The following is a 26,156-nucleotide window of genomic DNA, read 5'->3' as shown; positions in this document are numbered from 1 at the left end:
TCAGCAACAGTAAGGTTTTATTCATGAGATTTAAAACCATCTTTCTGATATGGATAAATTCCTGGGCTAGTGGCCCATTTGTGTACGCATTTGCATTGAGACAGACAGTAACCCCCCCACACAGTTCCCTCCCCATGTGCCCCCCTCCCGCAATGCAGTGCCGCTCTCCGATGCGAAGTGCGCTGTGCTCCACAGAACTCCCGCACCCCCCAAAGCCCCCAAAGCTGCAGTGACATCCAGGTGTGCACGTGCTGGCTCAGACACGACGTCAAGGCTGGCATGGCTGCCTAGTCGTCCCCCCCACACAGGGCCAGCAGAGCGCTGCGATAGTCACCAGAGGTGTCCTTCTGCAAGGGGACATCTGGCTCAGTGCTCTCTGTCCCTGGATCCCCAGCTAATGGCTCAGCCAGAGAAGGTGCTGAGCCAAAGTGGGGTGCCCCCGTCCGCTTACCTCGATCATATGGTACAGAGATTTGTCAAACAGGTCTATAAACTCTCCCCGAATGTTGAGCAGGTCGATCTCGCTCCGAGAAATCATGATCCGAGTGAGGGTCCTCTCATCTGTGCCGGCACCCTGCGAAGGGGAGCTTGAACAAATAACCCCAAAAACGGGCACGGGAGCCTCTCAGCATACCCAGCACAGCCCAAGTTGGAGGTCATCACTTGGGCATATGCAGGGCTAGCTGCTGGCATGCCATGAGCCTCCTGTGACCCTGCTAATCCAGAATTGGTTTGAGCTCAGCCCTGCTCCCTTGGGGATGGCTGGAGGTCAAACCCCATGGGATGAAATCAGAGTCCCAGAGGGTCCCATAGCCCGGTCCCCTGTGAGAGCCCATCTCTACCTTCATGGACTTGTAGAGCTTGTCAGCAAAGAAGGCTGGCTTGTTCTTCACACTCCGCACTGCAACACAGAAGGGAGAGAAGCTGAGTGCAGGCATAGCCCCATAGGATGCCCTATAAACGTCCCAACCCCACACTGTGCTGTGAGCCCCTCTGCGAGCAGGCAAAGGGGATGCTGCCTGGTGCCCTGCACTGACCGATGGCCACAAAGGCGTCCCTCACGTCTCCTGACATCCGCTTCCTGATGGCGTGCTCCACGTCGTGGTTGGTCATTTTGATGAACTCCTGGAACACTTGGGGTGAGGAGAAGAAAGATCATCACCAAAGTGCTCATCCCAGCCCCAGGAGACCCAAGCCTCAAATGTAGAGGTTTCTGGCAAGCTTCGGTGACCCCAATCAACCACCCTAAATGGGGGGCTGTGCTATCTTCTCCCACTGCCTTGTCCCCATCAGTGTTGGAGACATGAGGGCACCCAACTCATGCCACAGGTGTGATCCAGCCCAGAATGACAAGATCATAGAATCACACAATAGTTAAGGTTCGAAAAGACCACGAAGGTCATCAAGTCCCACCACAGACCCATCACTGCCGTGCCCACTAAACCGTGTCCCTCAGTGCCACATCTCCCCCAGCGGGGAGGAGCGGGGTGGTCCTACCTCTGCGGAGGTGTGGGTAGCTGCGGGTGCAGAGGATGCTGAGGAATCGGGTCTCCAGGGATTCACTGGAGTCATTGCTGGCAACGTCAGCAAGTTTCTACGGGAGGAATTGACAGTGAGGAGGGGGATGGGGGAGGGATGTCAGACAGGTCTTCCTGGATGTGAAGGTTCACAGCTGCACAACCACATGTTATGTCTGAGAAAAGGAGATGTTCTCCAGTTTTTATGAAAAAATGCTTGTCGTTAGGGTATTTTTTTTCCATCTTTTGAGGTGGATGGCCAATAGTCCACAGGGAACTCAGAGCTGCCAGACACAGGAACCCCCAGCCCCAGCCCTGCACCCGCAGGCTGCAGCTCTCAGAAATGTGCACAAGGCTGAGCAGCAATAGGGCAGGCACTCACCAGGGTCTCAGCAACAACCTGGTGGAGAGAAAGAGAGAGACAGGAAGACAACAGGATCAGAAGGTGCTGCACAACCTTTCGCTTTCCTTTGACAAAGTGAGGGAAAGGTATCAAAAGCCCACTAAACGACCTGTCCCCTGCTTCCCCAGGGCTGAGCTGATCTTGGAGCTCCCGCCCCCCAACTCCTCCTCCAGTTTGGCCCCAGGCTGATGGGGACTAAAGACAATGGAGAATGAGCTGGGGCCGGGTGTGAGCAACCCAAATCCGGCACACACCAGCTTGCTCAGAGCAGCTCTGCTTTGCATCAGAACACCACTCGGCGCCGGGACAGCTGCTGCCCAGCTGCAATCCCTGTGCTCCTCATCCCTGGCTCTCTCTTTCTCCGCAGCAACAGCAGCAGCAGCTCATGCAGAAGCGAAGCACCCGCTCCCTCTGCTGGCAGCAGCTCCGCTGTCCCCATGTTCATGGCATGCACTGGGGCGGGACAGGGATGCGAGGTTGGGGAGAGGTGTCCCAAGGAGCTCTGTAGTCCCAAGGAGCGATGCCTGCCCCAGGAAGAGGCCCCTCCCTATCCTTCACCACATGCCAAAGGAAGCCAAAGGGAAGGAAAGGAAGAGAAGCGCTCTGCCCCATCCTGCAGAGTGAGAATGCAGCCCCAGGGAGCAGGACAGTGCAGGGCATGCACCCATCAAACTCTCCATCATCTTTGGAGAAGACTTGACTTGAAAGAACAGGAGCCCTGGGTGCTCAGCCTGAGGGTCAGAGCCCTCCTCAGACCAGGAGCTGGGCCAAGTGTTGGGCCCAGCATTCCAATTCTTCTCTCCCAGCCTTCCCCATCTGGTCTTGACTCATCACCACACAGTGAAGACGAGGGAATGGTTTGGGGTGGCATCCTAAACAACGGTGAGGTGCAAAGCAGCGTAAGCTTCGTGGCTTCCCCATGCACAAGGCAAAGAGGTGAGGGCTTCCTGCAGGCCAACCCAAAGCTGCTTTTGGAGCTGAGGATCCACACTTCAGTATTGCTGGGTTGTGGGATCCCAAAGCAGCCACTCTGCACAAGGAACAGTGCAGCTCTGCCTGGGCATTCCCTGGGGCTGCTGCATGTGCATGGAGTGGCATCACCCAGGGTGTTAGGCAGGGCTGCAGAAGTCTGTCCTGAGAGATGATGTCCCCTCACTTGGCATTTCTCCCTGCAGCTTGCAAAGACCCAACCCCAGCACCACGTAGTGCCCTGAGGATGCAATGCCCTCGATCCTATACAGCTTGTAAGGTTCTCACCTTAGCATCTTCGTGTGCCTGCGTGAGGTTTGCTGGTCCCTCATCGCGGTTGCCCTGTGGTTCAATACAAAAATCGTGGAGATCTGGGGAAGTCCCAGGTGAGGGGAAGGACAGACAGGGCACTCCCAGCCCACAGCCACCTCCCCACAACCCACAGCAGAATCATGCCCTGCACGAGAGCTGCCCATACCAGAGCCAGGGAGACGAGGATCCTCTTGAAGTGCCCCGATGTGTCAGAACTCAGGTCATCCTCCAGGCTCTTGTGGTAGGCTGAGGGTAAAGGGGACAGCTGAGCCCTGCCACCCACCAGCACCCGCTGTCCCCGTCACCCACCCATGGGGTCTCTTTGTGCCTGGGGTTGGTGGTGGTCATCCTCCAGATGCCTCCATGGCTGGAGGTGGGGAGCAGCCCAGCAGCTCTGCTGGGACCACAGAGCTGTCTGCTTTAAACCAGAGGGCTCTGGGGCAGAAGGGGCTGTGGACTGAACCTAACTCTTGCTGCTCTTGTTCCCTAAGGAGTTGGGGGCTTGGGTGGAAGGCAGACAAATGCATGGCCTTCCATGCTCCCTGCACTCCCTCCCATCCCATACCCTGCTGGTATGCCTCGTTGATCGCTGCGATCTCCTGGTTGTTCCGCGTGGCCATGATCTCGATGAGGGTGCTCTCGTCCGTGCCAGCCCCCTGCAAGAGAGCATCCCTCAATGCCACGCCTTCATCCTGGCCATGCTGCAATACCTGCACTGTTTGTGTATGTGGAAGCTGATGGCATCACTCTGGCACCAACCTCCACTGCCTTCCTCAGCTGCTTGGCATCATACTGCGCCGGTGTCAGCATGAGCCCGAGGATCAGCTTGGCCAGGCTGCCTGACAGCTCTGATTTCAGGTCTGCCATCAGGTCCTGCAAAAGCAATGGGATGTTTGGTGTGCCAGCTCCTTCCACACGTACAGCCCAATGCAGCAGCAGGGAGAAAAGTGTGGAGGAGGGAAGGTGGCAGCTGGGAAGGCCCAAGCAGGATTTCTTGTGGCGAGGGAATGCTATTGAGGAGGGAAGGACACAGGTAGAGCAATGGATCAAGATGGGAGAAGCCAGTGGTACCCTGCCATAGTGAGCCTTGTACGCCTTCAGAATCTGCTGCCTCTGAGCGTTGCTCCTCTGTGTGAGCACCTCAATGATGGCCCCTTCATCTGTGCCTGCAAGGACAGCAGCAATGTGGCTGAGAGGCTCCAGTGGTCCAATAGAGCCATGCACATTGTTACCCCCTGCAAGCTGGTGCAAGGGGAGTGGGAGCTTACATAGCTACAAAGCTCATACTTTATTCCCCCAGGGCTATTCTGCAGCCCTGCATGGGTTGTCTGCCCTGTGATCTGTCGGGGAGCATGTCCCCGCGGGGTCAGCATGGGGCTGGGTGCACTTACCCAGGCCCTTCATCGCCTTCCGCAGCACCTGCGCGTCACCGTCGTCGTTGAAGCTGCCTGCAGGCTGCACGGTTCCTCGCAGCTGTGGAGACACAGAGTGTGTGGATTCGCCCCAAGGCAGCAGGATGGGAGGAAGGAGGGATGGAGGGAGGGACGGTGCCACCCAGCAAGCCCATGCCAAAGCAGGTGGTGGGTTAGTGCGAGCACCTGGAGCTGGGTGAGGATGTCCCCAGTACTGTCACCCCTTCCATCTGAGGGCAAACCATAGCCAGGCAGCAGAGAGAGGGGAGCAGGTGGCAGGCAGCCCCCCGTGTCTCCGTGTGCTGCTTGGTGTCATCCCCTAGCACTCAGACCCCATCAGCTGAGAGCCAGGAGAAGGGCATGGAAAGGAATCGTGCCCTGTGTCCTTACACAACTCCCAGCACAGCACCGGGACTCCCAGCCCTCCGGGCATCAATCTGCCCATCCAAAAGCACTGTCCCCTAGGTACCTCCGGCCACATGCAGGTCCCACCGACTATGCCCTGGATACCCTTCCTTTGGGATAAGTGCCCCAGGGCTGTGCGGGCTGCATCACACAGACATGCAGGAGCTGCTGCCTCAGTGAGAGAGGCTTCTGAAAGAGGGGTTAGTGGGGCCAGGACCAGCTATCCCTGCAGGGTGACACTGATCTGACCTTGTGCCCAAAAACCAAAGAGCCAAAAGAGTTGAAAGAAGGCACACAGCAAGAGGTAGAGAGGGGACACGGGGTTGTGTCCCGTGACAGAAGAGAGCAGGCGGTTCCCAAGCTGGCGGCGAGCAGAGGAGGCTAAGGGTGGGGGGCTGAGGGTGCTGACCTCCACTGTGGCCACCGCGCTAAGCTCCCACATCCGATAGGCCACCTGCGCTGCCTCGGGGAAGAACTCACCTGCAGCACTGCAAGGGGATGGCAAGGACAGGCAGACTGTGAGTTACACCCTGCCCTGCAGCCGCCCCGTCCTGCACATCCCCAAGGTTCCACAGATGCCATGCACTGGGCATGGGGCAAATGGAAGGGACTGTGGCATCGTTGGTGGCAGTGTTAAGGGACCACAGGGTCACCAGACCCAGCTGGGTGCTCCGCAGGGAACCAAACCATAGGTTTGTACCCAGCCCCAGGGGGACAAGGATGGATGGAAAAGGGGGTGACAGGTGTTCTTACTCATCATCCCCTCCACACAGCTTCAGCAGAGCCTTCTTGTACTCTCCAGAGGTGTCCTCCTGGAAGGATGGGTAGAGATGGAGGATGGTCCATGGCAGGGACGCACCGTGGTCACAGGATGGTGCCATAGAAATGGCACAGGGAGAAGGACTCCCTGAGCTGTCCGCTCAAGCTGAAGGCCTGGCACCTGGGCTGCCCCATGCCCAGCACTGGGAGGAAGGCAGCACTGGGAGAGTGGGACCCCCCAGCCCTCACCTTTATCATGTTGTGAAGAGATTTCTCATACTTGGTCCTGAACACCTCCCGGATGTCCAGCATGTCAATCTCGCTGCGTGACACCATGATGCGGATCAGTGTGTTGTCCCTTGTGCCCATCCCCTGCAATGGAGCATCCCTTGTGTCAAGCCCTGGAACTGCAAACCCACTCAGACTGGGAAGGATGCTTGGATTTGGGACTTTCTTCCGTCCCAGGTCTGGGTGGGAGAGTCCTCTGGAGGGAAAAGCTGGGATGCAAGGACGTAAGTCCTGGCTTCACAGCCACTCATTGGCATGGTGAGGGGAGATTTCCTTGGGCTGGGGTGATGCACACACCTTCATGGCTTTGTAGAGCCTTTCAGCAAAATACTCTGCTGTGCTTCTGACGCACTTCACTGCAGGGGGAAATGGACAAAGTGGGGGGGGGACAATGGCAGCCTGCCCTGCACAGCCACCCCCCCCCCCGCCCTTGACCTCACTGATCCTTGTGCTGCACCATGCAGCCCCAGCAATGCCACCCACCCACACCACCGTACCCACTGCCAGCATCAGCTTCTCGAAGTCACCAGAGAGCTCTCCCCGGATGCTCCTCTCGATTGGCTTCCCCGAAATCTTCAGGTATTCATCAAAGACTGTTATGAGAGTAGAGTGTTGGATGCTGAGCCCTTCTGGGGCTATCAGGAGTGGAGCAGCATCCCTTTGAGGCATTAGCCACTCTGTGGGTAGGGTGCTCCAGTGGCTTGGGTGTCCCCATTCCTCCTGTGGGTCAGCCCAGTCCCTTCTGGGGCATTCAGGATGCTCCAGTAGAAGATAGATCCCACAGAACCATGCAGGTGGCCTTGGCAGGAGGTGCCTAAGCCCTGTAGGTGCTCACCCATACGGAGGTGCTGCTTGCTCCTCCGGCCCAGGATGTAGATGAACTGAGCTTCATCAGTGCCCCACTTCAGCTCACCAGCTTCCAGCAGGTCCTTATGAAATGGGGAAGGGGGCAGAGAGCCTGAATCAGAGTGCTGCTTGCACCCTTTCCAGCCCCAGGTCTGGCTCATCCCGATGCCACCCTACTCAGATGCCACTCATGAGCCTCACCTTGGCGTCCTGCTCCACCAAGTCCTCGCTTACCACATCGTCCTCCTCCCTGGCGCCCTGTGGGGTGGCCATGGGCTCAGCCCTGCTGGGTGAGGCACCCACTGCCAGCTGAGGATGGACAGACAGACAGACATACCTGGAGCAGGACAACAAGCATCTTCTTGAAGTGGCCCGATGTGTCCCCAACGATGTCAGCCTCCAGGTCCCTCTCATATGCTAATGGAAGATGAAAAATTCAGAGCTGGGGGAGCTGAGATCCCCTTAACTCTGACCCCGGCCTTCCTCAGCCCTCACCATCCTTGTAGGCAGCCACCAGGTCATGGATCTCCTGGTTGGTGCGGGAGGCCAGGATCTCGATGAGGCACTTCTCATCTGTGCCAGCGCCCTTCGAGCAAAGACACACAGCCCTGTGAGCAGCAGGAAGAGCCAGGGGCATCCTCAAAGGGCTCCCAGAGGCTGCCCAGCCCTTACTGCGATGGCATCTTTGATCTCCTTGGCATCACTGTAAGGTGGAGGCCGCATCAGGCTCACGATCAGCCGCTCAAACTTGCCTGTCAGCTCGTACTTGAGGTCTGCAATGAGGTCCTGGGGGATGATGAGGAAGGGGCTGAGATGCCTCTGACCTCACATCATCCCCTGAGGGTGCAGGAAGCAGTATTTAGAGTTTGGATAGGGGCTCATTTCTGCTGTTACCTTCCCATATTGGGACTTGTAGGCTTGGCAGATCTCCACGCGCTGCTTGTTGCTCCGGGATGTGATGAGGTCAAGGATGGCATCCTTATCGCTGCCTGTGGGGAGAGTCAGGCAGTCATGTCTAGCCCCATGGCTGGGTCCCACCCCTCTCTGGGCTCACCATCACCATCCCACCATGCCCAAAGCTGCTGCTGGCCTGGGACAGGAGGAGAAGCAGAGCCATGGGGAGGAAGGGGAGAGGGAGCTGGGAGCAATCCTGGAATGCTGCTGAACCAAGCAGCTGGAAGGGATGCGATGCGGGGTGCCCAGCATGCAGTTGGCAACCAAAGGACATGGGGACATCAGGGTTGTCCTGGGGTGACACAGCCTCGAGGAGCATCCATACCAAATCCCTTCATGGCATTGTACAAGGCGTCTGCATCCTGGCTGGCATTGAAATCTGGGAAATCCTTCACAGAGCCCCTGTAAACCTGGGAGGGAGGAAGCAAGGAGATGCAGAGGGAGGGCAGCCCCTGCCCTGTGCTGCAGCAGGAGGGGAAAAGGAACTGAAGGCTGAGGGACAGCAGAGTGAGCCTGGCTCTTGCCTGGAGCTGGGAGAGCTGAGCTCAGCTCAAACCCAAACACTGTTCTTCTTTCCAGTTGCTTCCTTTCCTGTTTGCTCTCTATGCTGCATAAATTGTTTGTGTCTCATGTCCCTGCAGGCCGTGACCTTCCCACTTGTATTTTGCTGGCACCACTCTCCGTTTGCCCAAGGTTAAGCTGAACACAGCCCTCCCTAACCCAGGTGTTCAAATGAGCAGCCCCGCTGGCTCTCCTGGGGGCTGCTCAGGAGGTTTGGGCAGCTGAAAGGGGAGGCTCCATGGAGACCCCTGTATGCAGGGACCTCTGCAAGGCAGCAGGGCTTCAGGAAATTAACAGTCCAGACTCAAAGCAAACAAAAGGAAGTCATTTTCTCTGCCTCCTGTTGTGAGTTGAGAAGCCCTCCAGATGCTGAGGATGCCCACGCCCTGCATGGAGTCTTAAGTGATGAGGCAGGGACTGGGAAGAGCAGGGGCTGGGGTTTCTGTCCCCAGGTGAACTTTGGCTGGGGTCAGTCACCCCAGCAGAGCTCAGACCCCACACATTGTCAGCACAAGCCTGGGGTGGAAGCAGATCTGAAACCTACACAATGCTGTGGTATAAGGAACTGGACACATCCCTGCTGTGGGAAGAGCCGAGCAGTGGAATTCCTGTTGCAGTTTCATAGGGGAAAGGGACTGGGGCCGGGGACCAAAGCTTGCAGAGAGGAGATGCTTTCCCACAGGGAGGCGTGCAGGCATGGGTGCAGATCGTGTTGCAGCTGATTCATCCGAGAGCTGCATTTAGCCCCGCTTCCCGGCAGCTCCAGACTCTGCTGCTGCCAGCACACACACAGGACATTGACAAGGAGCTGGCGGGGAAGGGGAGGTGCCCAGAGGCAGCAGGAGGGGACAAGGGTGGCTGGAGGGGTGCTGGGATCTCATGGGTGGGTTACATGGAGCTGGCGAGTGAGGCTGGCACCTCGCTGAGGTGGGGGTCAGGGAAACTGAGGCAGGCGGTCAATGCATCACCCCTGCTCCCTGCAGGGCCCCAAGGAGGTGCAGAACATCGCTGGGGAGGGAAGCAACATCCATCCCGCTGTGCCCCCCTCCCCCACCTCCAGGTCCTCTGTCCCCCTGCTCCAGCAGCTCGGGGCCCCCCACCTCCCCTCCTCCAGCCTCTGACTCATCTCAGAGCTAAAAATAAGCCAGGCTGGGGCTGGTGGGGCGGAGGCAAAATTCCCAGCGTGTCTCCGCTCCCACCCGCAGCAGCTGCATGGGCTCTGGACCACCGATGCTCACATGTGCTGTGCCTCAGTTTTCCAGCTCAGAAGCAATCACTAAGTGAGATGTTGTGGTATGCTGGGCTTGAGGCAATAACTGTGTGTTTTCTAAAGGGAATGGCCAGCAGCAGAGCAGCCAGCCGCTTCTCTCCCCCATCCCACTGTGTTCCCAAAGGGATTTTTGCCCCTGGCTGCCCTCATCTCCTCCCACCACCATTACCCCTGTCTGTGGGTGTTTCCTGGAGAGATGAATGCACACAGACCCTGCACCATGCAGCTGCTGTCCCAGCCCTGGGGACAGCACTCACATTGCTCCCCAGAACCCATCCCACCCAAGCACCCAACTTGGTGCAGTCACCATACCTTTCCTTTGGGTGCCATGGCTTCCCCAGCTGGGAATCACAGGGGTGGGGGCACGGAGGAGCTGCAAGAGGGAGCAGAAAAGCAGATGTGAGCCAAAGCATCCTCTGGCATCCTGCAACCATCTCTCAGTACAGACAGCTGGGTGTCCCCTGTCCCCTCTAGGGCTCTGCAGAGTGACCATGGGGTGACCACAGCTGAGCTCCTTTGCCACCTGGCAGCAAGACAGGAGCAGTGGAGATGATGCGTGCCTGCACAGCTTCCTGCTGCTGCAGAAAGAAGCCGGGAGGGGAAGAAAATGCTGAATATGTGGAAATGGGCTGAGCATCCTCTGGGGAGCACACTGCAGTGCTGACCCCACCTCCTCACCATGCCCTGTGATGCTCCCATGCTGCTGGTTTGCCATCGTGCATCCCAGTGGCTGCAGGGATGTCTGGGGAATCCCCCGCTGTGGTATGGGGCCAGGCAGCACATGGGTTTCTGCACACCAAATCAGCACTGCCATCAGCCCAGTGCAGAGCAGAGCTCAGGAAACCCAGGCGAGTTTCTGGGGTTTCTAGGGTAACTTGTGTCTTGTTTTCTAACAGTCAGCACCATTTATAGCTTCAGGCTGTCTTGATGTAAGCTTTCCCCACCCCCACGGAGAAAGTCCCCGGGCAACTCTGAGAAAGCTGCCGGAGGGAGAAGAACAGCTGGAAAATGGAGGGCTCCCTGAGCACCATCTGAGCCTCTGCGCCCAGAGCCGTTCCCATCACGCTCCGCCAGAGCCGGCCTCCCTCAGCGACACGTTGCACAGAAGCACAAGACACAGCCCGGCCTCTCCTGGACTCCAGCCGGGCAGCAAGCAAAGGGAAAGCACACAAATTCACCCTGCTTCACCCCACATCTCTGTAAGGGCAGACAGCAGAGGAAGGAGGGGCCCTGCCTGTGCCGCAGGGCACCTTCTGGCACCGAACATTTCCGCAAGCATCCTCCCCAGGGCAGATAGTCTTGCAGAAAAGCTCAGCTGCTTCCTTCTCTTTTCAGCCCCAGCATCGCAGCAGGGCTGCAGTGTGCCACTGAGTGCCAGGGATCCCAGCCCTCAGCCTGTGCATCTTTCCAGTGCTTTTCAGAACCCACTGTGTCGTGGGGGATGTGGGCTTCATCCCCTCCGGGCACAGAGGAAGCCCTGCAGCACTGTGCTCCCTCCTGCACGCAGCAGATGGGATGAGGCTGCCCCACTCATCACAGCAGTGAGTGCCGTGCCACACCCAGTGCCTGCAGTGTGCCTCTTGTCCCCCATTACAGGGCTCACCGTGGGGCTAACACCTCTCTGGGAACCCAGAGATTGGCCCCAGCTCTTAACCAAGTGACTGAAGCTCCGTGCAGCCCCCAACCCAACCTGATGGAGAGCTCCGTGCCCCTGGGCAAAAAGTGCTGCAGGCAGCCCTAAAGGATGCACACACCCCATCCGTGCCATCCGCATCACTCCTGCTTCCCTGCTGCTCTCAGCGCTTTGCAAACCCTTGCCAAAAATACTCTTTCCCCCATCGAGGAAAGGGGAAGGGGGGGGGAGGGGTCCCCGAGGTCCCCTGCCCCACCCTAGAGCCAGAAGTCCCCTGCACTGAGGTGCGTTTGGGGCACATTGGTAATGAAATAAATGGGATTTCCCCCCGTGGAGGGCAGGTGTGCCTGTGCCGGGGCACGGCGATGGGTGTTTGTGCGGCACAGAGTGCACAAAGCCACATCCCCAGCGCCGGACACACCCATGGGCCCTGGCCCCGCTGCAACGTCCGTTCCCTCTACAAGTACCCCCAAACCCCTCCATCCCTACAGCAGCGCAGCCCCAGCTTTTGTTAGAAAGGAATGACTTTGCAAATAGTGTTAACAAAAAATAAATAGAAGAAAAAAAAAAAAGAGAGAAAAAAAGGGGCTGGTTGCCAGCCTCTCCTCCCCCCCCCCTCTCCTCTGCTCTCATCCCTCACCCCTCGGCACCGCTTCCCCCTCCCTCCCCTCTCCCTTTGCACTGCACCGTGCTGCCTTTGCTTTGCACGCCCCTTGCACACTCACCACGCGGCCGAGGCCTGTTGGGCAGCGGAGCAGCCAGGCGCTGCGGGCGTTCTGGTGGCCGTGTGCCCGTCCTTGCTGTGCAGCTGTTCCTTCCCTCCTGACAACGTCACCGCTGCCGGCCCCAATCCCCGCCTGCCGCGGCTCTGGGGTCAGAGCTGTGCTCCCACCCTCCCCACCCCAATCCGTGATTTTGAATGAGCGTTATGTAGGGGGGGACGCGGTGCTGCCCGTCCTTGCCATGGCTTGGGGATGGGGACGGGAGACCCCCATGGGGTGTGAGGCTGTGGGGTTGCGGGGGGGTTACAGGGATAGTGTTTCAGCTGTGGAGGTGCCATTGCTGCCACTTTGCAGGGTAACACCAGGGTGTCCCACTGCTTGCTCCTTCTGCAGGGCATGTCCACCTGCAGTGCTCAGCCCCCTCCTGCACAGAGCAGGCAGCACCCGTCCCTCTGCCAAACCCTCTGATGCCCTCTGCCAAAGCCAAGGGAAGCTTTTCCCCCCTTCTGCTAGCGGAAGATGCTGAGCAAGCTGCAAGATGCTGAGCTGTATGCTGCAGGCAGGAGCTGGGTGCTGCAGGAGAGCCGCTCTGTCCCCCTGCAAACACAGAGCAAAGACCTTGCAGCAAAGCCATGGGTGGAGCTGCAGGCTGAGCATCCACACCGTGCTCCTTTTCTGAGCCCCCACCACCACCTTTCCCCAACCAGCACAGGGCTGCAGTGGTGTCCCTGCTGTGACAGCAGCACAAGGAAAGCTGGGACACTTCAGGATGCATGGTGCTGACCTCTAACCCTTGGCATCCCACGGGCTCTAGCACTGACCCCAGGTGGGCTGTGATATGCCCCATGGCCAGCACGGGACAGGGCAGCCCACAGGGAACCACAGGCACCCTATTGTCAGGGGCTCCTCATGCTGCTCCCCCCTGACCCTGTTGTTCCCCCTCCAGGGCAGTGTTCCCTGGGGAAGGCGTTGGTGGCTGGAGACCTCGCTCATGTGAGGCTGCGTGGGTGACAAATGTGGCTTTGTTCAGCCTATGCTGTGCTGCTGGACGATGGCCCTGCTCTCCTCCCGGTGCCATGCTGTGCTCAGTGCCCCAGAGGTGCTCAGGGGGTGCACCAGGGATGTGGGTCTTAGAGCATGCCCCTGTGCTTCGGATGCTCTGTGTCCTTCCTTGCTTTATCCCCTCCCTGCTGAAGTCCCCTTCTGATGCAGGTCTCACTGCCTGAGTACAGCTCCAGGGCTCAGCTGGTATAAGCACCCCGCAAATCTGGATGGGTGCTGCTGCTGCAGGGACCTTGGAAAGGGAGAGGGAGGGAAGGGCTTCCACCTGCCCCACCAGCTTTGAAACAACAGGAACCCCTCACTGACATCCCTGAGCCCATTAGTATTGTGTGCTCGTGTGTATGGTTTGGAAGGCATTATGGGAAAAATATTTCTGCATAGATTTCCCATTGTACTGCCAGAGCGGTGGTCGGCGGAGGGCAGGGGTGGTGGGCAGAGGGAGGGTCAGGGTGTTCCCAAAGGGATTTAAGCACAAGGAGTGAGCACAGATGCTGCTGGGGCTGTCCGAGGCTCACTTTGCAGCTGGAGAAGTTTGCCTCAAGGATTGCCAGGGTGAGTAGTTGGTCTTACCAGGAAGATCTTTTAGGTTTTGATAACCTTCTGATGAAAACAAAATGGTCAGGGAAAAGTGGTCTGAGTGGGATTGGTGGTGTGCAATGGGGAAATGCAGCTGGGAATGGGGTGGGAAGGCAGGCAGCCATGTGCTGCTGGGTGTTCAGCTGAGCTCATGGCCCTTGAAGAGCAGATGATGGGACCAAAGTCCATGTATGTTGTAGCATTGCAGGGATGTGAAAGCACAATGTCCCTTGCTGTGCTCCTGGGAGCTCCCAGGGGAAGGAACGCAGATTCCAGCATCTCATCTCCCAACATGTTGATGTCCACCAGTGTGGGGCTGCTGTAGGGCTGACATCCTTTCTGGTGTAGTTAGCAAGCCACAGAAACACTGTGCAGGCTCATGTTCCCCTACATGAGCTGCCATGGTGTGGTTATGGTGCAGTGGGAGCATTCCTGTGGCAGCCAGGGGTGCCCCCGTGTGCTCTCTGAGGCCACCCCTGATGCTGCATCCTCACGCTGCTGTCCTTTGCTGTCCTGCAGATGCCATGCTGGGGCTGCCTGCTTTCCACCTGGACACTGCTGTCCCGCAGGAAGCAAACCCCGGGCGGCTCGGTGCCCTCCAGCCTCCGCCGCTGCCTCTCCCCCTCTGATCTGGTTGCTCTGGGAGTGGGCAGCACGCTGGGGGCTGGTGTCTATGTGCTGGTGGGGGATGTGGCTAAGACCACGTCTGGCCCCAGTGTCGTTGTTTCTTTCCTGATAGCAGCTGTTGTGTCCATCCTGGCTGGGTTGTGCTACGCCGAGTTCGGGGCGCGTGTGCCCATGGCTGGCTCTGCTTATCTCTACTGCTATGTGACAGTGGGAGAGCTGTGGGCGTTTGTCGCTGGGTGGAATCTGCTGCTGTCCTATGTCATTGGTATAGTGCACTTCTGACCCTTCCAGTCCTTGGTGGCTGTGGGTTTGCCTGGCTCCATTGGGAGCATCCCCAACAATGTCCAAGCCAACGCCATCACCTCTGCCCAGGTACTGCCAGTGTCGCTCGAGCCTGGAGTGCTACCTTGGATGAGCTCCTCGGCAAGAGGATGGGCAGGTTTTTGGATGCCCATGCCCCCATCAACTCGGCAGGGCTGGCGGAGCACCCTGATGTCCTTGCTGCATGCCTGGTGGTGCTGCTGGCAGGTAGTATGCTTGACTCACACCCCCCATAGTGCAGGAGGATCTCACTGCTGTCTCTCATTTCCACCATCCCTAGTGATGTCTGCCGTGGTGTCACCCCAAGGGCACAGACAGCTTTGTGCTCTTCTCCCCAGGGCTGCTTTCCTTTGGAGTGAAGGAGTCTACCACTGTCAACAAAGCTTTCACTGCCCTAAATGTGCTCGTCCTTCTCTTCGTCACAGCCAGTGGATTCATCAAGGGTGACCTGAGCAACTGGCAGCTGCAGGGGGAGGACCTGCCCTGGGCAGCCCACAGGGCTGGGTATGAGTGGCTCTGCTCACCCTGTGCTACCTTCATAGGGGTGTGGATGGATGGTTGGGCCCCTAAAGCTCTATCCTAGGAGATCCCACTTTCCCCTTCATTTCTCCGTGCCTTATTGACAATGTGCCTCAGAGCTGAAGTGCTGAAGTCCCATCCTGGGACCCCTTTGTGCAGTCTGATTCTTCCTCCTCTTCTTCCTCACAGCAACCAGTCCATGGCTGACAACACAACCAGTGCCTTTGGGATGGGAGGCTTCATGCCATATGGTTTCACTGGGACCTTGGCTGGAGCTGCGACCTGTTTCTATGCTTTTGTTGGGTTTGACTGTATTGCTACCACAGGTGAGCCAGGGGAGATAAAAATGTGATCTCCACTGTGGTGGTGAATCTCACGCAACCACGAGAATGCTGCAGATCCACTCCCCAGCCTCACCTTGTCCTCCCCAGGGGAAGAAGTAAGGGACCCACAGAGATCCATCCCCATGGGCATCATCCTTTCCCTCCTCATCTGCTTTGCGGTGTACTTTGGCGTGTCCGCCGCACTCACCCTGATGATGCCCTACCACCTCCTGGACACCACCAGCCCCTTCCCGGTGGCTTTTGACTATGTTGGCTGGGGCAGTGCAAAGCATGCTGTGGCTGTAGGCTCCCTGTGTGCCCTCATCACCAGGTGAGTGGGTGTCCTGGTGTGCACAGGTGACCTGTGGACACCACATCTGTGATGCTGGCCCTCATCTGATGGTAAGGGAGGTGACAGCCATGCCAGTGTGGTCTTGAAGAGGTCATGGATGGTACAGAAGAATGGGAGCACCCTTGAGTGCAGGGTGGCACCTCCTGAGTGCCCTTTTCTCCCCTCTCTGCAGCCTCCTGGGCTCCATGTTCCCCATGCCAAGGATCCTGTATGCTATGGCTCAAGATGGGCTCCTCTTCAGTCCTCTGGCCAAAGTCAGCCGCCGTCAGTGCCCGGTGGTGGCCACACTGGTGTCTGGAGCAGTGGCAGGTGGGCAAGCAGCTGGGCTAGCTGCTATCTACCAAGATTGTTTTCATTCAGCAGAGCCCCTGTAGCTTGCCTATGGGTATTTGAGCAACATCTGAGGGTAAAACACATGGGGGGAAACAAGCAGAACCAGGAACCCTAAAGTAACATGTTGTGAAGTAGCTATGGAGAGTCTCTTGGAGACTCAGAAAGGGGTCTGTCAAAGGCTGGTGCTGTGCCCAGGGACCGAAGCACCCTCAGCTATGGGTGCTTGAATTGCTGCAGCAGTGGCACAGGGAGAGCATGGCCCACGGTGTGCTCCTCATCCCTGCAGCTCTCCTGGCTCTCCTCCTCGACTTGAAGGCCCTGGTGGACACCATGTCCCTCGGCACGCTGCTGGCCTACTCACTGGTGGCTGGCTGCGTGCTCCTGCTCAGGTGTGGCTGCAGGGTGGGTGGGGGGTGATGGGGGCACGCAGCATCACTGCCTGATCCTGAACATCCGCACAGGTACCGCCCTGAGCCCTGCAGCCACGATGTTCCTGCAAAGAAGGTCCCGGTGGCACAGCCCTGGTGGCACGCTGTGCTGTGGCCACCCCCCCGTCCCACCCCACGCTCCTACACCGTGGTGTCCTGGGCTCTGGTGGCCATCGGTATGCGTGGGGGATGTAAGGAAGCTGGCGTGGGTGGACCCACGGCGGGGCGGGCAGGATCACACCCCGCAGCCTTGCTGAGCTCCCTCCTGCCCTCTCCTGGAGCCTTACTCCCTCTTTTTGCTTTTCATGCTAAAAGCTAAACAGACAGCCCCGAGCTGTCAGCTCCCACCCCGGCTCCGTGTCCCTTGTCACCCCAGGGAGCTGCTCTTAGGGCACTGCCCCGTATCCCCACAGCTGCACTGCTCGGCGCCGTCAGTGGAGTGAGTGGTGCTGCATTGCCCTGCCTGCATGCCCGTGGGTCCGGCTGCAGGGCTGCCCTGGTTCTGCTGCTGCTGGGGATCCTAGTGGCTGCTCTCATTGTCTGGAGGCAGCCTCAGAGCCAGGAGAGAGCGTCCTTCATGGTGAGCAAAGTGGCTTTGGGGACCTCCTCTAGAGAAAGGGACCTGGGGGATGGAGCATCTGCAACACCTCCTGCCCCAGTGCAGCACCCATTGGCCAAACCACCCCATGAGCAGGGCCTGTGTGGCAGCACCCCTCTCAGCCCCATATCCCAGCGGTGGGGTTGGGCTTCCCCTTGCCACAGAGACAGCGGAAAGAGCCCAGATGGGCTGCAGCTCCCCCCCAAGGGGTGCAGGGTGACCCCATGATCTGGTGGATGCAGGTTCCCTGCCTGCCCTTCCTGCCACTGCTCAGCATCGCTGCCAACAGCTGCCTGATGGCACGGCTGGGTGCGGCCGCCTGGCTGCGGTACCTGCTCTGGATGGCCCTTGGTAAGCCCCGAGCCCAACTTCGCTCTGCTGGTGGGGGGTGGGGGGGTGGAAAGATGCCTGCTCTGATAGGAAAGGGCAATGGGAGCCCCCAGACCTCTGATTCATGGCCCAAAGGGTTTGGAGGAGAGGGCAGAGAGCCCCCCCACTCTATTCTGCCCACTCCCAGGTTTCCTCATTTACTTTGGCTATGGGATCTGGCACAGTGCTGAGAACCACCAGCCCCAGGAGCTGCAGGGGGACAGAGCTGGGGATGCAGTGCCCATGTGCCTGGGGAGGGCTGGAGGGGATGGCCCGGTCCCCAGTGCCTGGCTCCATCCACCCCGTGTGCAGGGAGCTGCAGTTCCTGAGCAGCCCCAACCCTCAAGGCAAGCCCCTGCCAAAGGAGCTTTGATTGGAGAGGATAAAGCAGTCAAGTTTTTGTGCTGGTTTTGTTATTTTTCTGCCTCCCTACCAGTCCCCCAAAATACTGCCACAGGTTCTCAAAGCTGCTGCTTCTCGTCGACTTGTCATTGTTACAGCCAGTAGCACGTTGGCCTGGTGCACAACTCATATACACGCACACAAAAGCACACACTGACACCTGCACCCCAGCTACACAACCCCAGGGAGGGGACAGACCGATGGCAGCCTCTAGAGAGGTGACTGCTCCACCACACCTGTGTGTGCCCAGGGGAAAGTGCTGTGTGCATCCAGCCCATACTCGTGTCCACCCATGTGCGGTGGCCCCGCAGCCCTGCTGGTGTCCCCTGGGTGGGAGCAGGGGGATGTGACCTCCTGGCATCCATCCTGTGGGAGGATGCTCTGCTCCCAGATGTGCACCTCTACTCAGCATTGGATGAGAAGATGAGGGTGGTGGTGCCAGCTGATGGCAGCAGAGACAGGCAGGGCTCAGCTGTAGCGTGGCAGTGAGCAGAGTATGACCCGGACTGTGGGAAAAGTCCCTGGGACCTGATGTTGGAGATGGAGGAGGCAGCAGGGAGCTCTGCCCGCCTGCCCCAGGGAATGGGACCAACACATCCCATGCCCACTCCACCTCCAGGCAGTACTGATGCTGGATACTCTCGGAGCCAAGCGCTAGGTCAGATCCAACCCCCATGCATGTCTGTGTGTTCCAGCTGACCCCGTTCATCCCCAGAAAAGGGGTGTGGGGATAGCACGGTGCGGGCCCCCCTGCAGCAGAGGCCAGGGAAAGGCAGGCACAGGTGTCCTGGGAAGTGCTCCATTGGACAGGGCCACCATGGGGACCTGGTCACCCTGAGGGCCAGCCCTGGAGGGCGAGGGCACTTGCAGCCATGCCACCCCCTGGGCTGTGTGCTACGTGGCAATGAGGGGCACATCACCAGCAGCAATGGGGAAGGGGAGGCCATCCCCCCCATTGAGCACACGGTACAGCAGCTCCTCCTTCTCCCGGTGAGCCTGCTCTCGCAGCTTTGACTCCTTCTCCAGCTCTCCACGGGTGGCCAGTAACTCCTCTGACAGCTGCCTGTGGGCAAAGGGCAATGCTGTGAGACCCACGTTCCCATCACTGTCCCCTCTGCCCTCTCAGGTGTCACCCTCGGCCATGGAGATGTGGATGTGCACTTACCTTGTCATCACCAGGTGGTTCTGGGTGCGCACCTGCAGGTCCTCGTTCTCTTGCTGCAAGGTCTTCACCTTTTCCTCTAGCAGAAGGTTCCTCTCTGCCTGCAAGGGGAACATCAGGGTGAGGAAGGGGCTGGGGAACATCCATTTGTGCCCCCCCAGTGCTGCACTCAGTGAGAAATCATCTCCATGGCACCTCCCTGCCCCAAGGGAGGAACGAGGCTCCATCCAGCTCCACTCAGACACAGATTCTGATTAGTATTCAGATGGAGAGAAGAGATGCATTCAGGAGAATAACAAGAGATAGAAAGAGCAAAACCCATCCGCACCCTCCTTGAACCCACCACACTCTCCAGGTTCAGCAGCTTCTTGTCCAGGCCGTGGATGTGCTCATTCTTCATCTCGATGACAAAGTGCAGGCTCTCCAGCTCCTGCTCCCAGAAGGGACTGGGGCTCCCATGCTCCTGGAGGGCACAGGGGGGGTCAGAACTGCATTGGGGTGGGTGTTTGGTGCCTCAGCCTTGGCTCATTTGCCCACACGTGACCCCACTGGGACGGTGCTTGCAGCCAGGGTCCTTCATACCCACGATGGGTTTGCGCACTCAGTGTGCCAAGATTTGCTCTTTGCTCACATTCAAGAGACCCAAACAGCCCACAGACCTCACAGGAATGGGGTTTTACCCCTTCAGCTCTCCCAGTGCCCCCTATGCATCCATTGCTGGGGCCAATCAGTGAAGCTTTGTGACAACCTCGCAGGGACAGGACACTTCCCTGTCACCAATATGGGCCCTAGGCAGCCTGATCCAGTGGGTGGCAGCCCATCCTTGGCAGGGGGGTGGAAATGGATGGGCTTTAAGGCCTCTTCCAACCCAAGCCATTCTGCAATTCTATGGATATTTGCACCCTGACCATCTAGCAGAGGCCACCATCCACATGCATCCCAGCACCTCGATGTGCTTCTTGTAGTCCCTGCTCAGCAGTGACTCCTCCACCCGCTTCATCCTGTCCTGGAAAGACTGCAGCTGGGACTTCAGCATGGCAATGGTCTCCTGGGCAGCAGGGGAAGAAGCAAGAAACAGCTGGGATTTCTTCTCCAGTAGGGGCACCCCAGTAACACCAGGGTTGCATGGCACACTGGAGATCCTAAGTTCTTCTAGGGATGAGGATTTCCCCATGGGTACCTGTAAGGCCTCCTGGGACCTGTGGTGGGTCTCTGCCAGCAGCAGCTTCTCCTGCTCATGCACTCTTTGGAGCTCTGTAGGGGGAGTATGAACTGAGTGTCACTGGTGTGAGACACCAGTGGTGGCATCCCAATGTTTTACAGCCAGAGGGGCTGTAGGGAGTGGGTGGGGTCTGCAGGGAGCATCACTCTGCCCAGGCATTGCACCTTTCAGGGTCTCCTCATGCTCTCTCCTCAGGGCATCGAACCTCTCCTTCAGCTCCAGGTCCTTTTCCTTTTCCACCTGGAGATGACAGACCCTGAATGTCACATAGGCTGTCCCCGCCAGCCAAGTGCTGTACCCCACAGCACCCCAATTCCTGACCCACCTGGGCGCTGACACCTCGCAGTCCCGCATCCTCTGCCCCCTGGGCTCCTTGCAGCCTCTCCTCCTCCTCCTGTCCTTGGAGCAGTTTCACAGCCTCTGCACTGCGCTCCTCCCCCAGTGCAGCCAGCTCCTTCCCAGCTCCATTGGCTGCAAAGCAAATGGGGCTGAAACCAGGTGCATCTTGCTGGTGTCAGCCCCTTCAGCCCCTCTGTGATTTTCCACTGGACAAATCCCTCCTCCCAACACCCTCAGTGCAAATTAGCACTAATTGGGACGGCGTTGGCAGGCTGTGAGAAGAGGTAACCCCAATGCCTCCTGCCCTGGGGATGGCCCATCTGCCCAAGATGATGGGATGACACTACGACGCCACTGGGATGCCATTGGGATGCCATCAGCCCTTCCCATGCTGCAGCTGGAGCACCACCCCTGTCCCCCCATCAGTCCGTTCCATAGCAGTGCCCCGAGCTCGTTGATGGAGACAGACATTTCCCTCTCACCGTTCTCTGTCCTCCAGGCACTGAGCTCCTGGCCAGGCACTCCCTGCTGTTGCTGAGCTTTGTGCTGCCTCTGGCCAAGAAAAACATGACATGCACAATAGGGTAGGACATCAAAACTTTTGGCTACCCTCCTCCGTCCCTACTTCCCGGGGATGCACCGTGATCAAATACAAACCCCATTAGGGAGCCTGGCTGGGGGAAAAAAAAGCAAAGCAAAGCAAACAGGCACAGTGCTGCTCCGCTCCCCGGCTGCCCTCCTTTTGCAGCTGCAGGGAAGCACACTGCCAGTGAGCCCGGAATGCTGAGCCTCTGGGAAGCCCCGGCTGCATCTGTCCTTCTATGGCGTTGGTGCAGTGTGAATCCGGCACGCGGAGGTTGGGCTGTGCCCTGCCTGCAGCTCAGCTCCAGCCCGGAGCTGCTTCTTCGGGGCACTGAGATGGGAAATGGGGATTTAAGTGCTGTATGTGCCCTGCTGAGGGGTTCCTTGTGCCTGAGCTGTGGAAAGGGTGCATGCTGGAAAAGCTGCAGCATGTTCTGTGCCTTGCTTGGCTGCACAGTGGCCACAGAGACCTCTGCTGTGGCACAGCCAGGGGGACAGAGCCCAGGATGCTCCTGCCCTCATCCAAAGAACCACGAAGGTGTTGCCCAGGGACCAGCTGCGCGCCAGCAATGTCCCCAGCATGGCCCCGTGGCACTTTTCCCTCTCTCCTGTGCCCTCATCCAGTGGGATGGAGCCTCAGAGCCCCTCCACTGCCCATCAAGTTGGATTTCAGGCAACTGTATCAGCTCTGAAACCATTGCCTGGTGTGAGTAGTGTGTCAGCCTCGCCAGATCTGAATTCCCACCTTAATGCTGCAGGTGACAGCACCTCTAGCAGCAATAAGAAGAGTGACTGCAGCTCATTGAGCTCTTGAGTGCTCCTCTCTCTTGGAGAAGAGCTTCACCACAAAACCCAAAACCAACTGGCTGTAAGCTAACCACATGTACAGCAGCCCCAGAGCTGCACTGGCCATGGGAGAAGCACGTGAGATGCCCTGCAGGTTCTGCCCTTCTGGTTCTGTGATGGTTCTGCATGAAGATGCCTGCATTCAGGTTTGGGGAGGCTCGTGCTTATCTATACCCACACAAACTATTTCTAACGTGGAGCAGAACTGGTTGGGGTCAGTTTCATTTCCCCCTGAACTTGCAGCATCTCGAGGTGTGCACCCATGCACCTGCAGGCGGTGGTGGGCCTCTGCCTCAGCTCTCAGCTCTTTTCTGCACTGTGTTTTCTTCCTCTTTTCCTGCTTTACACTACGCAGCGTTGCGGTAAGCGAATGAAATCACACAGAGGCAGGAAACGAACATTCAAATCCCAGCTCGGCTCCTGGGTATTGCTCTGCGGCTGTGGAGAGCGGGGACGGGGTTTGGCTGACGGCCCTATAGCACCTCCCCGGGGCACAGCGGATGCTCGGTGCAGGGTGCACGGGACCTGCTTTCTGCTGCTCTGCAGTGGTTGTTTCAGGATGACTCTCACCCCCGTACGGTCGGATCTGCCTGCCCCACAGCCCCACATTTTGCATTCTGACCTTTCCCTGCCTCCCGCTGCTACATATAGTTCCTATATCTCCAAAACAAACTCACCCCGGTCCTGGAAAGCATCCAAGCCTCAGCCCTGATCTCTCTGAAAGGCATCCAACCAAGCAGCGAGCACGCATGGAGGGGAAGGGGCCCCTGGGGCCGGGCTCCCACCTGCCCCCACTGCCTTATCACAGAATCACAGAACTGTAGGTTATCAGCCGCTGCTGCTGGGGAGGATGTGGCTGCTCAACGGTGCTGCTGTACCCCAAAGTCACCTCTGCCATCAGGACCCCTCTGTCCCGTGGGATTTCTGGAGTCCCCCACCCCAGGGGACGGGCTGCACTCCATAAGTGTGAGGATGGAGGTCTCACACTGCATGCTGCAGTACCCTGGGCAGGAGGACATAGGTAGCAGTGCTGCGTGCCCTTCTTTACCTCTTTTGGCCATAAAGGGGATTTTCAGTGCTGCTTTCGGGATTAATGAACCTGAGTCATAGCAGTGGGGACGATGTGTGGGGTGCAAACTGCCGCAAGCTGAGCAGATGAGCAGAAGGATTATAGAGAGGGTGCAGGAAGGGAGGTGCCTGCGGGCTGAAATTTCCGCATTTCAGTACATGTGTCCCTCTCAGCACCTGGGGCCGTGGGGCCGTGGGTTCTCCCTGCCCTGTGCCCCCTTCCCTCAAGCTCTCAGTGTCACCAACCAGCCCAGAAGCATCTGGTCTCATGACACAGAGAAGAGCAGTTTTTTCCATGATACAGAGAAGCAGCCAAGCTCGCGAGTGCTGTAAATAAGACACTTGCTGGCTGCGGGGCCGTGCCTGCTCCCCCCACACATCCCTCGGTGCTTCAGCCGTGAGTACCCACTGCCCCTCATGCACAGGGCCATGGGGGCACTGCGGGGCTGTGCCAGCTTCCTTACTGTCCCATCCAGTGCCCGCAGCCCAACAGCACACAGCACATCCAACCTTACAAACAGCCCTGAGGCCAATGGTGGGGGGTGAAGGAGTGTGAGCGTGGCAAAAAAACAAAAACAAAAACAAAAAGGATGATAATTTCTAGGGTTTAACTTGCAGAAGACCTCACCCGTGCACTGGAGGACTCAGAGTGTTTCCCTGCAGGAGTGTAACTGTGGGCAGAATGGGTACATTGGGACAAGGGGGGGAGAGGGGGGAGGGGACCACTCTTGGGACATAGGGGGATGCTACGGGAGGATAATAGTTGACCATCTGGGGGATGTACCCGATGTGGAATGAGCACTTCCAACAGGAGTGATCACCCCGGATGCTGCACCCCCTCGGTACGAACTTCCATGGCTGCAGGGCTTCTCCCTGACGTGGGTGCAGCAGGGCAGGTGTCTGCTCCCTGCTCCCTCCCGCTGCCTAGCTCTCTGCCACCACTGCCGGACGGGTGGGGGGGGAAACGACAACACAGCCCCCAGCACATCTCCACAACCCCCCTCAACAACACCGCAAAGAGGGGCTCCGCTCTACCCATCAACCCCCAGCTCTACTCAAACCGGGACCCCGCGCGAAACCGAACTCCGTGCCAGCTCCCAGCCCTACCCAAACCCCATCTCCACGCCAACTCCCACCTCCCGCAAACCCGCACCCCACGCAACCCCAGCCCCGCTCCCGGCGGACCCGGCTCCGCTACCTTGCAGCCGGCGGGGCAGCAGCGCAGGGCGCTGCCGGAGCCGCCCATGGAGCCCCGGAGGCGCTCAGGCGCGGGGCGCGGGGCGCGCCGTCATCCCCCGACGGGAGGAGGCTTCCGCGGAGCGGCGGCACCGGAGGGGACGGGACGGGTCGGGCAGGGACGAGCCGCCCCAGCGGGGAAGGCAGAAGGAAAATTAAAAAAGACTAAGAATTAATAAAGTCCCGAATCGCCGTGGCTGCTCGCAGGCGGTGCCGGGAGAGGGTGCTCTGCACTCCCCCCCCCCCCAGCAGCGGGCGGCCCCCCTCTCCTTCCTTCCCTCCCTCCCCCCCCCCCCCCCGCAGCTGCTTGCCCGCCCCTGGGGCTGTCTCTGGGTGCACGGCGGGGAGGATCCGGCTCCGGTAAACCCCCCTCCATGTGCTCGGGGTGCTCCTGTGTGGGGGAAGTCCTGCGCGGGGCTGGGATGCGGCAGGAGGTGGGGGAGTCACTTCTGGGGAAGTGATGGGTTGGGATTTGTTGTTACTGTGGGGCACTGGGAGGAAGGTGATAGTTTGAGGGTGGTTTGGAAAGCACTGCTCCGGGGAGGCTGTGCTCCCGGTGTTGTCTGCAATGCCCTGGGGGGGCCGCATCCTGCTCACCCCTTCCTGAGCACTCCCAGGGTGCAGTGTTCCAGCAGGAAACCCTGAGGTTTGGAAATGGGTTCTGAGCAGGAGGGGTTGGAGTGTCCTGTCCCACAGCTACTGCCAAGGAGGGCAGGTTCCTCTGCACTTTTTGGTTGTGATGGTGTTTTAAAAGGCTCTAAAATAGATAGAAAGAAAAGGGAAAGGGAAAGGGAAAGGGAAAGGGAAAGGGAAAGGGAAAGGGAAAGGGAAAGATAAAAGAAAAAAGAAAAAGAAAAAAAAGAAAAAAAAAGAAAGAGTCCTGATCTGAAAAAAAACCTCTCCAACTTCATACTCAGCACTGCTGAAATAAGTGTCCCAACCGGATCACGAGGCTGTGTCTGTATGGAAACACCGCCAGTTTTTGTCAACAAGTTTCTATTCTGACATTGTCCAAACAGCCCCTGGGAGCCGTCCCAGCACTGGAGGTGACGGAGGTGCTGGAGGTGCTCCGTCACTGCACTCCCTGGCGGTGTTCCTGGTAACACCTCTCTTCCCAGTGGAATTGTGAAATGTCACTGGGATCAGAGGGTGGGGACCAGTGGGACCAGATGCCACGTCCTCCCTGGGTAGATGCTGCTTCACCTGGGTGAAGTTTGTGAGTCAGAGCTGCTTCCTGGCATCAGCCCTATGCTTGGAACCACCGGGAGCGTCCCTGCTCTTATCTCCCCGCAGCAACGCACGGGGCAGGTCTCCATACCCATGGAGAGCACTTATTTGGCAGGCCGAGCAGATCGCTGCTGGGATAAAAGGCTGCGAAGAGTCTGTCTCCACCTCTCCGGGGTTGGTTTAAAATCCCGGTCCAGATTTCAGAGGTGAGCACAAAAGGATGTGTGTATTTCTGGGCTTGAAGTCACACTGCTGTGAACAGAAGCAGCCACGCACACAGTGTCCAGCTGGCATCGTGCCTTGCACACATCCTGTCAGGAACTTGGGGTGGTTGTGGGGTGCAGAGGGGATGTGCTGAGACACCCCTGTGTCACAGAGCCTGGATGTAGACGGGGCTTCTCTTGGCTGTGAAGCATTGCAGGAGGTGTGGGGGCAGAGCTGGGGCTCGGGAAGGGGGCCATGCATTGAGCCCAGCACCCCACTTCTGTAGCCCCGGTGTGACCCCACACTCAG

General features: G+C 58.4%; 3 protein-coding genes across 4 annotated transcripts; 1 reads left to right on the top strand and 2 right to left on the bottom strand.

Moving 5' to 3' along the window:
- Positions 1–10,099, bottom strand: ANXA6 (annexin A6). 2 transcript variants are annotated; one of them, XM_065734728.1, is made up of 25 exons: positions 10,009–10,099; positions 8,191–8,275; positions 7,806–7,900; positions 7,584–7,697; positions 7,407–7,497; positions 7,249–7,328; positions 7,113–7,169; positions 6,901–6,994; positions 6,563–6,658; positions 6,363–6,421; positions 6,027–6,149; positions 5,772–5,830; positions 5,428–5,506; positions 4,593–4,674; positions 4,273–4,367; positions 3,961–4,074; positions 3,767–3,857; positions 3,368–3,447; positions 3,178–3,231; positions 1,900–1,917; positions 1,498–1,594; positions 1,038–1,133; positions 843–901; positions 452–574; positions 1–347 (listed from the first exon to the last, which is right to left on the bottom strand). In XM_065734728.1, exons 1-25 carry the CDS (start codon positions 10,024–10,026, stop codon positions 288–290), a joined length of 2,019 nt encoding a protein of 672 aa, XP_065590800.1. In that variant the 5' UTR covers positions 10,027–10,099; the 3' UTR covers positions 1–287. The 2 variants fall into 2 exon arrangements, with proteins under 2 accessions (XP_065590800.1, XP_065590801.1); XM_065734729.1 differs by lacking the exon at positions 1,900–1,917.
- Positions 10,100–14,080: 3,981 nt separating this feature from the next.
- LOC136047773 (cationic amino acid transporter 2-like) lies at positions 14,081–18,384 on the top strand. Its single transcript, XM_065735069.1, is given in 13 exon segments — positions 14,081–14,191; positions 14,194–14,581; positions 14,689–14,844; positions 14,976–15,141; positions 15,346–15,482; positions 15,588–15,810; positions 16,004–16,140; positions 16,451–16,553; positions 16,626–16,768; positions 17,006–17,172; positions 17,433–17,541; positions 17,708–18,013; positions 18,016–18,384. Coding segments are annotated over 13 exon segments (2,442 nt in total). The 3' UTR covers positions 18,312–18,384.
- Positions 18,385–18,765: 381 nt separating this feature from the next.
- Positions 18,766–24,662, bottom strand: CCDC69 (coiled-coil domain containing 69). The gene is made up of 9 exons (XM_065734702.1): positions 24,379–24,662; positions 21,167–21,236; positions 20,671–20,816; positions 20,510–20,585; positions 20,304–20,377; positions 20,070–20,171; positions 19,467–19,586; positions 19,127–19,224; positions 18,766–19,024 (listed from the first exon to the last, which is right to left on the bottom strand). The coding sequence occupies exons 1-9, from the start codon at positions 24,424–24,426 to the stop codon at positions 18,856–18,858; spliced, it is 903 nt and encodes a 300-aa protein (XP_065590774.1). The 5' UTR covers positions 24,427–24,662; the 3' UTR covers positions 18,766–18,855.
- Between the last annotated feature and the right edge of the window lie 1,494 nt (positions 24,663–26,156).

This window comes from Cyrtonyx montezumae, unplaced genomic scaffold (genome assembly GCF_038088225.1).
Source record: "Cyrtonyx montezumae isolate F1298 unplaced genomic scaffold, pur_monq_1.0 scaffold_18, whole genome shotgun sequence".
Taxonomy (NCBI): domain Eukaryota; kingdom Metazoa; phylum Chordata; class Aves; order Galliformes; family Odontophoridae; genus Cyrtonyx; species Cyrtonyx montezumae.
This window is presented reverse-complemented; position numbering and strand designations above follow the sequence as displayed.